The 14,556-nt window shown below is 44.9% G+C and overlaps 1 protein-coding gene across 1 annotated transcript in view; it reads right to left on the bottom strand.

Annotated features, from left to right (window-relative positions):
* The window catches only part of TRANK1 (tetratricopeptide repeat and ankyrin repeat containing 1), an 89,533-nt gene that overhangs the window by 17,359 nt on the left and 57,618 nt on the right, over positions 1-14,556 (bottom strand). Inside the window, exons 14-18 of the mRNA XM_054595765.1 lie at positions 10,254-10,453; positions 9,701-9,838; positions 4,993-5,139; positions 3,759-3,915; positions 786-874 (exon numbers count right to left, since the gene is read on the bottom strand). Coding sequence (XP_054451740.1) covers positions 786-874; positions 3,759-3,915; positions 4,993-5,139; positions 9,701-9,838; positions 10,254-10,453 — 731 coding nt within the window. The remainder of the gene's footprint in view (positions 1-785; positions 875-3,758; positions 3,916-4,992; positions 5,140-9,700; positions 9,839-10,253; positions 10,454-14,556) is intronic.

Raw genomic sequence — 14,556 nt, 5'->3', positions numbered from 1 at the left:
CATCGTGCAGCCATGAGGGGGACACCTCTGACAAGCTGCAGATGACCCAGGGAAGAAGAGATGGAATGAGACTGGGCTCACGTTGACTTTGCTGTGCTGAAGGTGTCTGTGACCGGCAGGTGAAGAGATCACGGATGCTACATCGGGGCAGAAGACACGCGTGTCGTGGTGCCCCACCTGAGACCACATGATATGTGGGGATGCTGACTATGGGGGAAGAGGTGGGGTTCTTTGAGCGGGTTTCACTATTGTGAGAGGACGACCAGTGATAACAGTTCTGGAAGAAGACAGCTCAGGCTGACTAAGACGGCATGTGGCTGGAAACTAGTCAGCTCAGTCTAGTGACAAAGCTTAACCTATGCCCACCAGATTCAGATTGGCAGTGCAGTCTATGTCTGATCAACTTAAAAAAAAAAAAATAAGAGGATCAATCTGTTCCTGTTTTTAAAATGTCATAGGATGACAGCCAAGCTCCTAAGCGCAGAGCACAGGAGGGAAAGAAAATCACTGGCAGCGGTCCTCGGTGGGGCAAAGGCCTTCCCCTCTCATATCAGCACACGCTGGCACTTGGCCAAGCTGAAGGGTTGTCATGGCTGCACGGGGGAAGGGGCATGTCAGGGACCTCTCTGCATCGGGGGTGACCTGATGTTTCAGAAGAAGTGCCACAAGCAGCATGACCCTCGCCCTGCCCCGGTACAAACTCTGACGGTGGAAAACCTGCCCGCGAGGCCTGATGAGGCCACCAGTCAGAAGTCCTCGCCCCTGGCGCGCGGCCCAGCCCTTACCTTCCAGCACTGGTGTTTGGCATAGTAGTCCCCTTGCGCGATCCACTCCTCAGGGGTGGAGGTCTTAACGAACATGCTGTCATCAAAGTCTAAAATGGAAACGGAAGGTTAATTTGCTTCTCTGGGCATTTGTTCACTTAAACCTGCTGTTATGGGGTAAATTTTGTCCCCCTCCCTGCCCTCTGAAAATTTAAATGTTGAAGCCCAAACCCCTAGCACCTTAGACTGTGGCTGTGTTTGGAGAAAGGGCCCAAGGGGGCTGCTCTGGTGGGCCCTGATCAACCAGACTGGTTAACACATACACACAGAGACACCAGGGGCTCACACAGAGGACAGGCCATCTGAAGCCAAGGAGAGAGACCTCGGAAGAAGGCACACCTGCCGACAGCTTGATCTTGGACTCGCAGCCTTCAGAACTGCGAGAAAATGCATTTCTGTTGTGTAAGCCACCCAGCCCGAGGTGTTTGTTAGGGTGGCCGTAGCAAACCAATGCATCTGTGGTGTCTTTCTAGCACTCATTTAAAGATATATTACAGCAAACAACTAGAACAGGAAGAGAATCACAGAAATGGGGACCACATGGAGGGTTAGCAGCGGGGAGGGGGAGGGAGGAGAAAGGGGGAAAAGGTACAGGGGATAAGAAGCATAATTGGTAGATACAAAATAGACAGGGGGAGGTTAAGAACAGTATAGGAGATGGGGAAACCAAAGAACTTATATGTACGACTCATGGACATGAACTAAGGCGGGGGGAATGCTGGTGCGGGGGGGGGGGGGGGTGCAGGGCAGAGAGGAATAAAGGGGAGAAAAAAATGGGACAACTGTAATAGCATAGTCAATAAAATATACTTTAAAAAAAATATATAGCTTACCAGGCCAGGTTATTGTAGCTTTTGGAAGGAGGGTGTGGGGGGTTAGAAAAGATGCTGTTTGATTTTTGAACTTTGCTCTACCTTCCTTTTCTATGCTTATGAATTAGAAGACAGGTGGCATTTCTAATTCCTCCTTAAAAAATCCAAAGCCAGTAGCTTTTAGCAAACTCACTTGTCGGGGTCTTAGCAAGGGACAAGAAGACAGGATCTGACAGTGCTTCCAAATGTGCAGACTTCGCCCTCATCATAGTGAGCAATCTGACACTCCCGCTGGGGAACACAGACTATTATAACCACCTGCTGTCTGACCCACCTGTTATCCTCACTGGCCTGCTGGTGACTGTATCAGCTCCCCCTTCCCCAGCCCCCTGAGCATCACCAGCAGTGGGCGACCGTCTCTGAAGGATCTGAGCCCCAGCTTCATCAAGTACATGAATGACAGTTGACTACCAGACCAAGACTGACAGCCAAATCTGAGCTGAAGGGATCAGAGATACTCAGGATAATGGATATCAACCTGGGAGCAAGGCACACAGGCCAGCTTTGTTGAGAAGGTGCAAAAACACACGTTGGGCTGGCAGCCTGGCCCCTCCCTGCAGGCCCTGTGCCATGCTCTGCACTCAGCACCGTGTGCAAAGATGGCTTCACAGCATCTCGTTCTGACTCCATGTGTACTACTAGGGCCCTGGTGATATTTTATCCCCAAAGCAAAGTTCTGCTTTTCCTCAGCAAAGGGCCCGGGAACTTGGCCGGCACCGTGTTGAAGAATCCCAAATTGCATAGTTACTACATTCCTCTCAAGCTCTCCTGCACAGTGGGAATGTTCTCCAATACTTTACCGTGCGCAACTTGTAACACCGTTAAGACTATACTTTTCTTGTCTTCTTAATGCTACCAAGACAAAATAAATCGTAATCCTTTTTCATTTTAAAATTTACGAAGTGCCTACCCTGATAATCTCTTACCATAGATATGTGAACAGATTTTGAGACTAAAAGGCACGGGGGGAAGAGCAAGAGCCACCACGGGAGGCCAACCCCCTTGTTTTCCTTTTAGTTCAGGAAGTGAAAGCCCAGGGAGAGAAAGTGGGGTCTTAACAAGCTCATGGGCCTACACAGGTGGAGAATTCTAATAAGACGCTAGGTTAACCCCAAGCCTTCAACTTTTCCTGCCATACCACAACAGACAGGGCCCAAGAATAGGACATCTAAACCTGGTTCCCAACCAAGCCATTGGCCATTTTATGGAGAAACGGCCTCCATAAAACGGGCTGAAGCATGCTCGGGACACAGCAAACACCTCTGCACGGAAGCTGAGCCCTGCACTTTCCCTGCCCTTGGAGAAAGTAACTAAACCTGGAGGAGCCAACTCAGCCACTAACCCACAAGAGAGATGACAATTTTCCCCTTCATGAAGGGCTGATTATTTTTACCCTAGGTATCCTATCAGGAGAGCTTCACTCCATTTCTTTAATTAACTAGTCTTTGTAAATTATGAAAATACATGAAAATGTAGGAAAAAAATACTGCTAACAGCACAGAAGGGTATTAAAGTGGAAAGTAAAAGGCACCCACTCTCCACACCCACCAGACCTACCTAGTGCCAGAGGTGCCACTGTGACCAATTTCACATCGCAGGGCACGTAGGTCAATTTTAGTTTCTTATAATTACAAGCAGGGCTGTGATGAGCACTCGTTTCCATATATCTTTGAGAGTTTATATATAAGAATATCTCTAGATTCCTAGAGTGGAATTACTGGGTCAAAAAGTATGCTCATTCTTTATTTTAACAGATATTTCCTATCAGCTATGCAAAAGCCCACAGCAATTTGTATTCTCCTGGCTGAGCCTACCTCCTTCAACCCTTGACCATGGCCCTTACCACTGAAAAATAAATAAAAAGATCTATCCTAAAAGACTTAACCCCCCCCGATCGCATTGCAGCCACACTGTCCAGCACACGTTACTAATACATATGAACTCATTTCTCAGAAGACTAGAAAGAGACTTCAAAAACTATACCCTTTCACCCTGTCCATAAGAGCAATTGAGAGTAACATGCTTTTTATCCCACAGCTGGGAGATTTTAATGAGCTCTTACCTTTATTTTCATCTGTCTTCACAACTTGGACAAAGTTTCTTCTAATGAAGTATTTGAAAGCAGGGGCCCGCTTTTCCGGGTTTTCATCAAAGATCCAGAGGTTGGCGCGAGCCCGGGTGATGGCAGTGTAGAGCTGCTTCAGCTCTCCGTTGAGGAGCTGCAGGCAAGATGGAGGACAAGACAATGAGCCTCATGTCTGGAGTACAAGGTGAGACACCTCAACAGGCTGATTGTGATTTTGAAGAAATGTGGAAAGTAAATCATCGAGAAGTCTAGCGCAGGCCATGGAACTAGACACGGGGAGCGCACTGTGGCCTCAGCACAGGAGAGCAGAGCTCCAGTAGGGCGTACCCCATCCGCTCAGGACCACGCTTGGTTTTGCAGTAATTTTATCTTGCAAAATAATTATAGACTCATAGGAAGTTACAAAGGTAGTACAGGAGGTCCCATGTACCTTCCGCTCAGTTTACCCCAATGGTTGTATCATACACAATGACTGTAACTTATTTTTTAAAGTTAAACCAGTCCTCTACTTCTGCCAGAGCGCTAGTACTAAATTACGCATGACCTACCACATGATTGAGCACTGTGGCTATAGGGTGACTAAGACCTGGACACAGGGAGAGCCCACTTGATTAAGGAATGCACATTTCAAGAAAACAATGGATTTGTGGCTACTGAGAATTGTGCAAAGCTTAGCAGTGATTTAATTTCTATTTCCACAGAGCCTTGGAGGCATTTACAGAAATAACCTGAAAACTGTTATTCTGTTTGTTGTATGAGACATAAAACTAGGCTAGTACTTTCTCCTGAAGTGTTTGATTTTGCTGGTTCAATTTTCTGTGATGTTCACTCTCTGGAGTTCCCCATCAACCCTTCTTTGTCAGGAACTCCATAGAACGCTCCAGCTCTGGCCTCATCCTCAGTGACATAGCTGGGCTGTGAAGGGCAAGGAAAGTTGGCTCCAACAATCAAGGCTGCTGTGCAACAGTCTCCACTAAACGATAGCTCTGGGCTTCACGCCCGAGTTCCCCACCAGCAACATCAAAGTTTCTGGACAGAGCCGAGTTCCTGAGAGGAAGGAAAGGTACGACTCACTTTCAGACAGAGCCCCGCCCACCAAACCCAGCTCTCTGCTGAGCCAAGCGCATGCCTCCATCTTCAATCTCTTCTTATCAAGCCAGTTCACTGGCTCCCTCTCAAATAAGTATGAGAACAAAGGGCAGAAAATCACCTTGTGCATTTCCGGATTCACCACGAGGGGCCGACCCTGAGAGGAGCTAGGTTTCTCCAGGGGCACTTCGATCAGTGGCCGGTTTTCCTCTCTGGAGTCAGATGATGAAGGTGTAAATGAGGAAATGATCTTCCATTCCTTGTAAGCCTGAACAGCAATGACAAATTCAAGACCAACAGAATATGCTTTTGAACTCTACACACACAGCTTCCCTTGTCTCCTGGGGAACTGAGCCCCCCATTTCCTAGCCTGCGGACCAGGCCTTCAGCCCCAGCTATGAGGAGGGGGCCATCCAATGGCCTCAGGATGGTGGGACAGGACTCAGGATGCACAGGCAGGAATCAACAAAGCTTCCAGGAAAAATCCCCCAGAGACTTGGTCAAGACAGCTAAGAAGCCAGTAGGTGTGCGCGCTTCCAGGAGGAATGCTAAGGGCCCAAGGAGTTCTAGTTGACAGAGTTGCGACAAGCAGCAGAGAAAGGAGTCCAGCGTCATCTCCCCTTTCACTACATGCTTAAGAGATACCACTTTGGATCAGCTGCTAAAATACATGCCGCTGCCCAGGCTGGTGTGGCTCAGTGGACAGAGTGCCGGCCTATGAACCAAAGGGTAGCCAGTTCGATTCCCAGTCAGGGCACATGCCTGGATTGCAGGCTGGGTCCCCAGTAGGGGGTGCAAAAGGCAACGAAACATTGATGTTTCTCTCCCTCTTTCTTCCTCCCTTCTCCTCTGTCTAAAAATAATAAAATATTTAAAAAAAAATAAAAATAAAATACACGAAGCAGAATTTTCTAACTAAATTTTTCAACCAGGGATGGAAGAATATTCCAGAGCTGTAGGGTACACTGTGCAAGATAGACTCTGAGGTCAGACAGAACAAATTCATACCTCAGTTCTTTCACTTATCGGCTATGTGACCTTGGACAAATTATTTGTCTCTTCTAGGTCTCAGTTTTCTGCTCTATAAAATGGGGATGATAGAACGACCCATTTGCTGGGAAAATAAAAGATCATCAGTGTCAATTGTCTAATACTTGCCTGATAAATAGATAGTTTATATATTTTTCCCTTTGTCCAAACTCAAACCACAAAACCACACTGACTGTGGGCAAATTTTTTCTCTAAAGGGTCAGGTAATAAATATTTTTGGCTTTGTGGGTGCTATGGTCTCTCTTGCAACTGCTCAATTCTGCTATTGCGGTGCAAAAGTGGCCAAGGTCAATCTGGAAATGATTGGGTAGGCATGGTGTGTTCCAATAAAGTGCATTTTTCAAAACGAAAACTGGATTTAATATAATTTTCCTGTGCCACAGAATACTACTTTCCTTCTCACCTTTTTAAACTGTTTTAAAAATGTATAAACCATTCTTAGCCCACAGGCCATACAAAAATAGTCAGTGGTCTGGATTGGGGCCGTGGGGCCATGGTTTGCAGATTTGGTGAAACTAAACTGCCCAGATCACATGCAGTATTTACAGTCCAGAATTCTTATAAAATTTTAGATTTCATTCTTAACTGTGTCTTTTGAAAGTAGCTCACTAACCCTCCTAGATGTTACTTTTCTGTTCCTAAAACGGTGCTACTTGCCACCTATGTATCTTTTCAAGGAGGATGAAACAGTGGAGTGGATACCATCCATTATTCACATTACTCCATAACTTGAACTCTATAAATATTAGGTTAAATGTTTTAAACACTATCTATTAAATAAGAATGGTTATGCTAGGAATGCATTATGGAATTAATCACCAGATTCTGAAGAGAGATGTGCGTCATGTAGTCACTGTGAGTAGCTGGATGTTAAACATCTTCAGGGCATATTCTGAGGATCCCCTTTGTAAAGCTGTTTACACAACTGAATTGTTTGCCATGGAAAGCAGGCAAAAGACAAAAGTGCTTGCCAACTGAGGACCTCCTAGCAGACAGCACGAGGCGCAGAGTGTCTGGCCTTGGAAGGGCCAGTGAAGCCCAGTGTATTTTAGAACTGCTCAGCGAGAAAAAAGCTGCTCGTATAGCACACGACTAACTGTTTCCATAAATAAAACACATTGGACTTTCGAGACAAGGCCCTTTAGGAGTGAGCATGTGTATTTGTGACAAAGACACAAGAATACAGGCCTGCAGCTCTTCTGGCAATAAAGCAAGAAGCATTTAAAGCTTTCAGCGTCTATTGGGATTAATCGTTGTGGAGGAATAAGGCTCAGTTTCTACTGCAGGCCGCTACGGCTGTGGGGCCTGCTCTCGAGGTTAGTTAAGCAAACTGCAAAATTTGTGGTTTTCAAAGTCCTTCCTGTCCTGTCTGCACATGAGTGTGAAGGAAAGGACTCCCCACTGGGATGGGCTGGAAACGGCAGGCGCCCTTCCAAGTCCCCACAGGAGGAGAGTTTGGGGGTGACTGGGAGAATGACTGTCCCTCTCAAAAATGAGGCAAAATCCTCCAAGAGAAGGACTTGGTGTAACATTCCCTGGTTTCTGGCCCGTCTCAGAGACAGTCCTGGGGCCCTGTGGTTGAACAGTAAATCCTCTAGAGAGGACAATCACAAACCAGGGCAAGAAGAACGCCGCACCCCCCACGCACGCACGCACGCACGCACACATACTTGCACGCATGCGCACCCCAGTGACAGGCGCTGCGAAGAGAGGGCCCGCCAGAAACATAAACCTGAGCCGGGGTGGGGGTGGGGGGCGCTGGAGGAAGAGGCCAGGGATGGAGAGGAGCTCGCCACAGCTCCCCCACCTCAAATCGCAATCACTATTCAACAGCCTTCTGCCAGTCACCCCGAAAGAGGCCCCACAGGAGCAGCCAGCCCACAGGCCACCAGGAACTTATGCGATCCCTGTCTGTCCTCTGCTTTGATGAAAGCATTTCCTCTCGTTAGCTGACTGACGCTTTGGGGTCTTGAGGCTGTACATGACAGACTGAGGGCGGGCTTTGTACCGGGGACCCGTCAGGACACGGCCGGGGACCTTGGAGAGCACCACAGCAGAGGTCTTCCTATGAGTCTTACTGTGTCGATAGGAGGACGTGGATGTTGCCCAAAGATTCAATTTGGGATGGTTTTCATTTCGTGCAACTCACTGAGCCATTGGTGGGGACATAGGGTCAAGCCCTGCCCTTTCCAGGACTGAGGTGAGACAGTCACGGGATTATTTTTTTTTTCACAGAGGCGACCACAAGTTACAGATCCATAAATCCAGAGCTCCTTGAGCTTCTCACTGGCACAAGCATACAACGGGCACTTCATAAAGGACAGGAATAATGAAGTCTTACCCCTTCCTCTTTGGGAGAGCCTCGGTCCAACCATGACCAATGGATGTATTATGAGAAAAAACAGTTAGTCCTCAGAGATTAAAAGTGGTTCCAGGGTTAATGAGAGTGCATCTGATTTTATTAACAAAAATCAATAGAAAAGGAATGTACTTAAGGTGTGGCAATGATCAACTCATTGTGGAAGGTTCTGGAAGATGACTGGCATGCAGGGCTTTAAAAAGAAGCAAGTACAGTGGAATTTAGAACTCGAAGCATCAGAGTTCATTTTGGCTCTGCCACTTACATTATCACTACAGGCAATTTACTTAATTTCCATGACCCTCAGCCTTATCTCTAGAAAGAGGGTAATAAATATACAGACAATCTCAGAGAGTGGGGGAGGGTAAAGTGAGACAATGCATTCAAAAGGTATTTCATAAACTGTGAAGCACCCATAGCAATATTAGTCATAGGTATTATCAAGTCAAACATGACATTTTTTTCAAAGATCACAAAATAATAAGGACACACTGTAAAGGGTCAATTCCAGGGCAGATTTTAAGGTGTCAAAGCTAATGGTGCTCCCAACTTGGCTAAGAAAAACAGCCTCTTCAAGCATGCACCATGTGCAGTGGGAAGTCTACAACAGGGACCAGGGCACAGCCAGCTAAGTCGCCAAAGGAGACCCCACAGCACAGTCAGCAGCCAGCCTGAGTCCCCACCAAAAGACAGTGGTGAAGAGAAATCAGTGGTTAGAAAACCAGAGGACAATGGTCTTGAGTTCGTGGATCTTCCCATAATGCACTGAATTTGGGGAGAAAGACCATCAGGTCAAAGCAATGAGCTGACACAAGGCCTCTGGGGGTCAGTCTGGGGACACTTTTGCTGCCATTGTCTGCATGGGTGGCAAGCAGTGGTGGTGAAGCCATGCCAGAAGGGAGCTCCCAGGCAGGGCGGCTGTTCTCGTCCCCCGCATTACCTGATCCAGTGGGCAGGAGCCAGGCCTCATTTGTCTTTCCGGAGTGGTCTCTTTCTATGGACTGACCTTGCCCAGCTCTGTCCTCATTGGGCGGACACTGCTAACCTTGCCTTCATTTGTAAGGCTCTCCTTAGAGCTCACTCCAACTTGAGCATCCTTGGGAGTCAAGGATAACAGCAGCTAGTGAAAACCAGAAGCTGGCACTAGGGTACCAGGCATTTAGAAGAAGATGAATACAAGAGAACAGGGAAGGGCAGGGCACGGGGAGAACCAGCCCATGACCCACTGTGAGACAACCCACAGCCACTGTCAAAAACCACATCAAACACTCAAGCCCCACATGAAACAGACGATGCTCCCAAAACGGAACAGGCACCTGTGACAAACTCTCTTCTACTCAGTTCCAAATTATCTTTCCCGGAGTGGAAGTGTAACTCATACATATGCATGCGCTGTTGAAAAGAAGTCAGTACGACATACCTCAGAATCAGTAAAGAAGTTGTAAAGGAGGACATCATCGAATTCTAAGCCTTTTGCTTCATAAACTGTTAGCACAAGCGCTAACCCCAGCTCTTCTGGAATCTTCTCCTTTGCCATTTCATTGGCTACAAGGATCACCTAGCACAAGAAAAGGGAGGTGAACACACAATACAATATACAGATGATGTATTATAGAATTGTACACCAGAAACATATATAATTACATTAACCAATGCCATCCCAATAAATTCAATAAAATTGGTTTGCTTTTATTTTTTTTAAATGGAGATAGAAGAGAAGAAAACATCAAAAAATATGCAATGTGGTAAAGCTCAGTCCGTTTCTATAGGGGCAGGTAATTTTATTAAAGAGAGGTGGCCAGCCAGGCTAGTGGAAATATTAATAACAATTAGTTACTCCCCCATCACTGAAACTTACCCATTACGGGAGAAGGGCTATTGAATTCTTCCTTGTGGAATAATTTAGCCTCTCAAACCTTTTTTCAATTGCAAACTACCTTTTATTTTAAAACAAAGAATCCTAAGAAGCTCACCTGGTGCGCCCCAAATTCAATGGGCTGGGTTTTCCTCTTGTTCCCTCGTAGCAGAATTGCTAAGTCACTGACACTACAAGACTCCAGGACAGTTGGTTTGGGACCATCAAAGAGGCCTGAATCCCTTGGGAGACGATCAAAAGATTCTGGGAAATAGAACTGAAGTAAATCCACCACTCCTGATGCCAGATTGAGGATTCCTGGGATAAAACAGAAAACACACACACATACACACATACACACACACACATAGACCAAAACAAAAACAAAAACAAAAAACCAGAAAACACATGTCAGATACTGAACAACATGACAATTTGGCTTTCTTTTTTTTTCCTGAGAAGCAGTACTGGGCCTGGTCGTATGTATAATTGCAATCCAATTTCCAGTTCTCATAGGCTGTCACTTTGACCCTGAGCTGTATTATTCTAAGTACAGTGGATGAAGGCAGAGATGTGTTGCTGTGCTAAGAAGGTTCTGTGGGAGCTGATTCCTGACCTATACTCATAATAGAGAAAATTACCTCACAAAGAAGAGTCCGAGCAGAAATGCGATCTGAGCAATTAGAGCTGTGAGAATGCTAACATAGGGGGCTAGTATAGATAATAAGGAGAGACTTATCCTGTCCCCTCTCATTGGTGCTTAAGAGCACTGGAGACAATGTTGTCATGGTAACAGCAGGGCTGGATGTTAGCTGGGGCTGCAACCAAGGCCGCCACTGCCCTTTCCCAGCAGCTTTATATCCAGCTGCAAGTGGACTAGTCCGGAAAAAAAAAAAAAGGTCAGAGTTGGAGAACAGATTTTCTCAAGAGCCTTCTCCCTGGGTCCTCTATTTTGTCTAAGCTCTGCAGCAACACGGACAGTGATGCTGACCGAATACCACCATACAACAGGTGCCTTCGCAAAACCCTCCCATTTTATCCTCACGACTGCCCGGGGAGACAGACCAGATAATCCACCTTAACAAACTGGGGCTCTGAGGTCCGAGAAGTCAGTAGACACCTTCAAGTGACAGGACTGGAAGCTGGACTGAACACAGGTCATGCCAGGTCCCCCCAATCTTCTTCAGTGCGTGTGTCCTTTGCCTAACACCACAAAGAACGCTATATTCTTTGGCAGATGACTGTGAAATGGGCTTATATGTCCCCATGGATATTATCAAACAGTAAAGGGAAATTTTATTATCGATACTTATTAAAAGTATACAATATAAAGAAATTGTGAGCACAAGTGGAAATTGCTGACTCTAAGAAAATCAGCTGTTATTGTGGTTTCCTCTCCATTAAGAGATAGCAAGGGCCAGAGATTTATACTAATGAGGAAATGAGAAAACAGTACTGAAGCGTTCACTGTGGGGGAACACTGGAAACCACTTAAATGCCCATGTGAGAAACTAAATAATTTTTTTAATCCTCACCCAAGGATATGTCCACTGATTTTTTTAGAGAGAGAGAAAGGGGAGGGGGAGCGAGAGAGAGAAACATTGATGTGAAAGAGAAACATCAATTGGTTGCCTCCTGTACATACACCAAATGCAGATCAAACCTTCAACCTAGGTACGTGCCCTGAACAGGAACTGAACCTGCAACTTCTTGGTGTACAGGACAATACTCCAACCAACTGAGCCACCCGGCCCGGGCTAGATAAATAACATGGATGAGTCTTGAAAATGTTATTCTAAATGAAAGAGGTCCCACACAAAAGGCCACATATTGTAGGATTCCATTAACATGAAATGTCCAGAATGGGCAAACCCAAAAAGATGGAAAGTAGATTAGTGGTTCCCAGAGCAGGTGGGGGTAGGGGAGGGTGAGTGACAGCTCACGGGGATGGGGTTTCTTTATGGGGTAATAAAAATGTTGTGGAATTAGATAGTGGTGATGGTTGCACAACCTTGTGAATATATGTAAAACTACTAAATCGTACATTTTAAACAAGTGAATGTTATGCTATGGGAATCTCGATTTAAGCATAAAAGATGGGGGAAAATATTCACTAAACATAGTATATATTCACTACATAATCAATAAATACGTGATAAATGTACAAATGTATAAAAAGAAAAAAGACCAGAAGGAAATGAAACAAAATGTTAGTAGTAACAGCCTTACAGGTAGCTAAGTAATTTGTTAAAACAGTTACGTGTTTTCTCAAGTCTCTAAAATCTCGTACATGCTATTTGGGCTATTTCTGGTTCTGTTCATGGAAACATATACACAATCTTGCTTTCATCCTAAGAGAGGAGGTGGGAGATGGGATTCATGTAGTAATGGTCTGAGTAGATTCCTTAGCAAAACAAGCAAAAAAACAAAACAAAACAAAAACCTGTTCACAAGAACCACTTGCTTTGCCATGCTCCCTCTGGCTGATCTCAAAGGCTCCGGCCCCAGAGAGTTCTGCCGAACCAGGAACGCACATCAGAATGAGGAGCTCATTCAACTGCATGCCAGGTCCTGTCTAGCGGATGCAACAACGCAACAGGGGGCGCCACCACAGCCGGGTCCTCCCTACCAGAGGCAACATCGGGGGGTGCCATCGGAGCCACTCCCGGCACAGTGCCAGGAGGGCAGGGGCTCCATAGGTGTTTCCTAAGTGCATGAGGGAAGGACAAGGGCTAGTATTTCCTACTAAAAGCGTGAAGGACTTTGTGCCAACTCTTCCTGGACAATCATGTCCCAGGTGCAAGACCACAGAAGAGCAAGAAGCTGCGCTGCTCAGCCCCAGCCAGACCCTGTGGTTCACAGGCAACAGCAGAGAGGACGTTGGGCGCCCTGGGACGCTGGCCTGAGCTGGGGGGAGTCCGCTACACTCCGGGAGACCCCCTGGCTTCTAATCATTTCCTGAACCCTTGGCTACACAAATCAGAATTTTAATCTAATTTTTACAACGTGTGTGTATGAGTGTGTGTATGCACGTATGTGTACGAATGTGTATGTGCACATATATGTATGTATATGTATGTGGCACACATGCGTTTTCTCTTTCCATCAAACCAGTCTACTTGAAATGCATCTAGAAAATAGCACCTATCAAAAACCTACAATAAACATCACAATTCAAATGGTGAAATGTTAGAAATATTCCCATTAACTTCAGAAATAGCACACAAATATATGTTATTGCTTCTACTTAAGGTCCCACGTAGTAAACGAAAATTTTACTGATACTTATTAAAAGTATACAATATAGACAAATTGCAAGCACAAGCAGAAATTGCTGAATCTAAGAAAATCAATTGGAAAAAGAAATAGCAAGTATGTAAAAGAAGATAAAAACTGTTCTTATCTGCAGAAATATGCCAAAATCCAAAAAGGAGAATGTTCAACAAAATTGTTAGATACCAGATCAACATACAAGAACAAACAGCATTCTCCTATAGTATTAACGACGGATTACAAATAGTAAAAAAATTAGGGAAAAAAGGACAGTTTTGATAGTAACAAAACATGTAATGTACTGGGACAAATCTAACAGCTGTAAAAAATGTCTGCAGGGAATTATAAAATATTACTGAAGGCATTAAAAGAAGACCTGAATAGAGAAATAAGTCATGGCTCAAAAATCACAATTAGGTAAAAATGTGACTTCTTCCCAAAGCACAATAAATTCAATGAAATGCCAGTCCAAATGACAAAAAGCCATCAAACAAATTTGACAACCACCATAAACAGTGTGCTGTTAATAGCACAAGAACAGGCAAATCAAATAAAATAGTGAGCCCAGGAACAGACTCACGACATACAAAGCAATGGCATGACAAAGCAGAGGAACGGTGGGACCACGCAGTGGATCGCATCAGCACAACTGACTATACACAGAAAAAGGTGAGATTACCGTATTTTGCCACGTATAATGCGCACCCACATTTGTGGCCCAAACTTTCAGGAAAAATCTTTTGTTTTAATTTTTTAATTCATTTATGTACTTATATTTAGAAACAAAACTGATTATCATAGTCCAGGGTATTGTTTTGTATATGGATATTGTTATTGCTTTCTACAGTTACATTATTAATGTGTAAGCATAAATAAAAGAATTAAAAACATTTATATAGATATGGAATTAGTGCTAACCATGTATATAACACGCACCTTTATTTTTCCCCTCAAAAATTTGGGCAAGAAAGTGCGCATTATACGAGACAAAATACAGTAGGTTACAGAAGGGTTATGAAGTGCTAAGGCTGAGAAACCCTGAAATAACCTTATAATATTCTAGTAAGATCTTTTATGTCAGGACCCCTGAAATGGTGTAAATAAATGTAAAGTATGTGTTAGCTATGGACAGCTAACACTGAAACTTA

Source organism: Pteronotus mesoamericanus, unplaced genomic scaffold, assembly GCF_021234165.1.
Source record: "Pteronotus mesoamericanus isolate MK-2021 breed Mesoamerican mustached bat unplaced genomic scaffold, CSHL_Meso_final scaffold_54, whole genome shotgun sequence".
NCBI classification, from domain to species: domain Eukaryota; kingdom Metazoa; phylum Chordata; class Mammalia; order Chiroptera; family Mormoopidae; genus Pteronotus; species Pteronotus mesoamericanus.
This window is presented reverse-complemented; position numbering and strand designations above follow the sequence as displayed.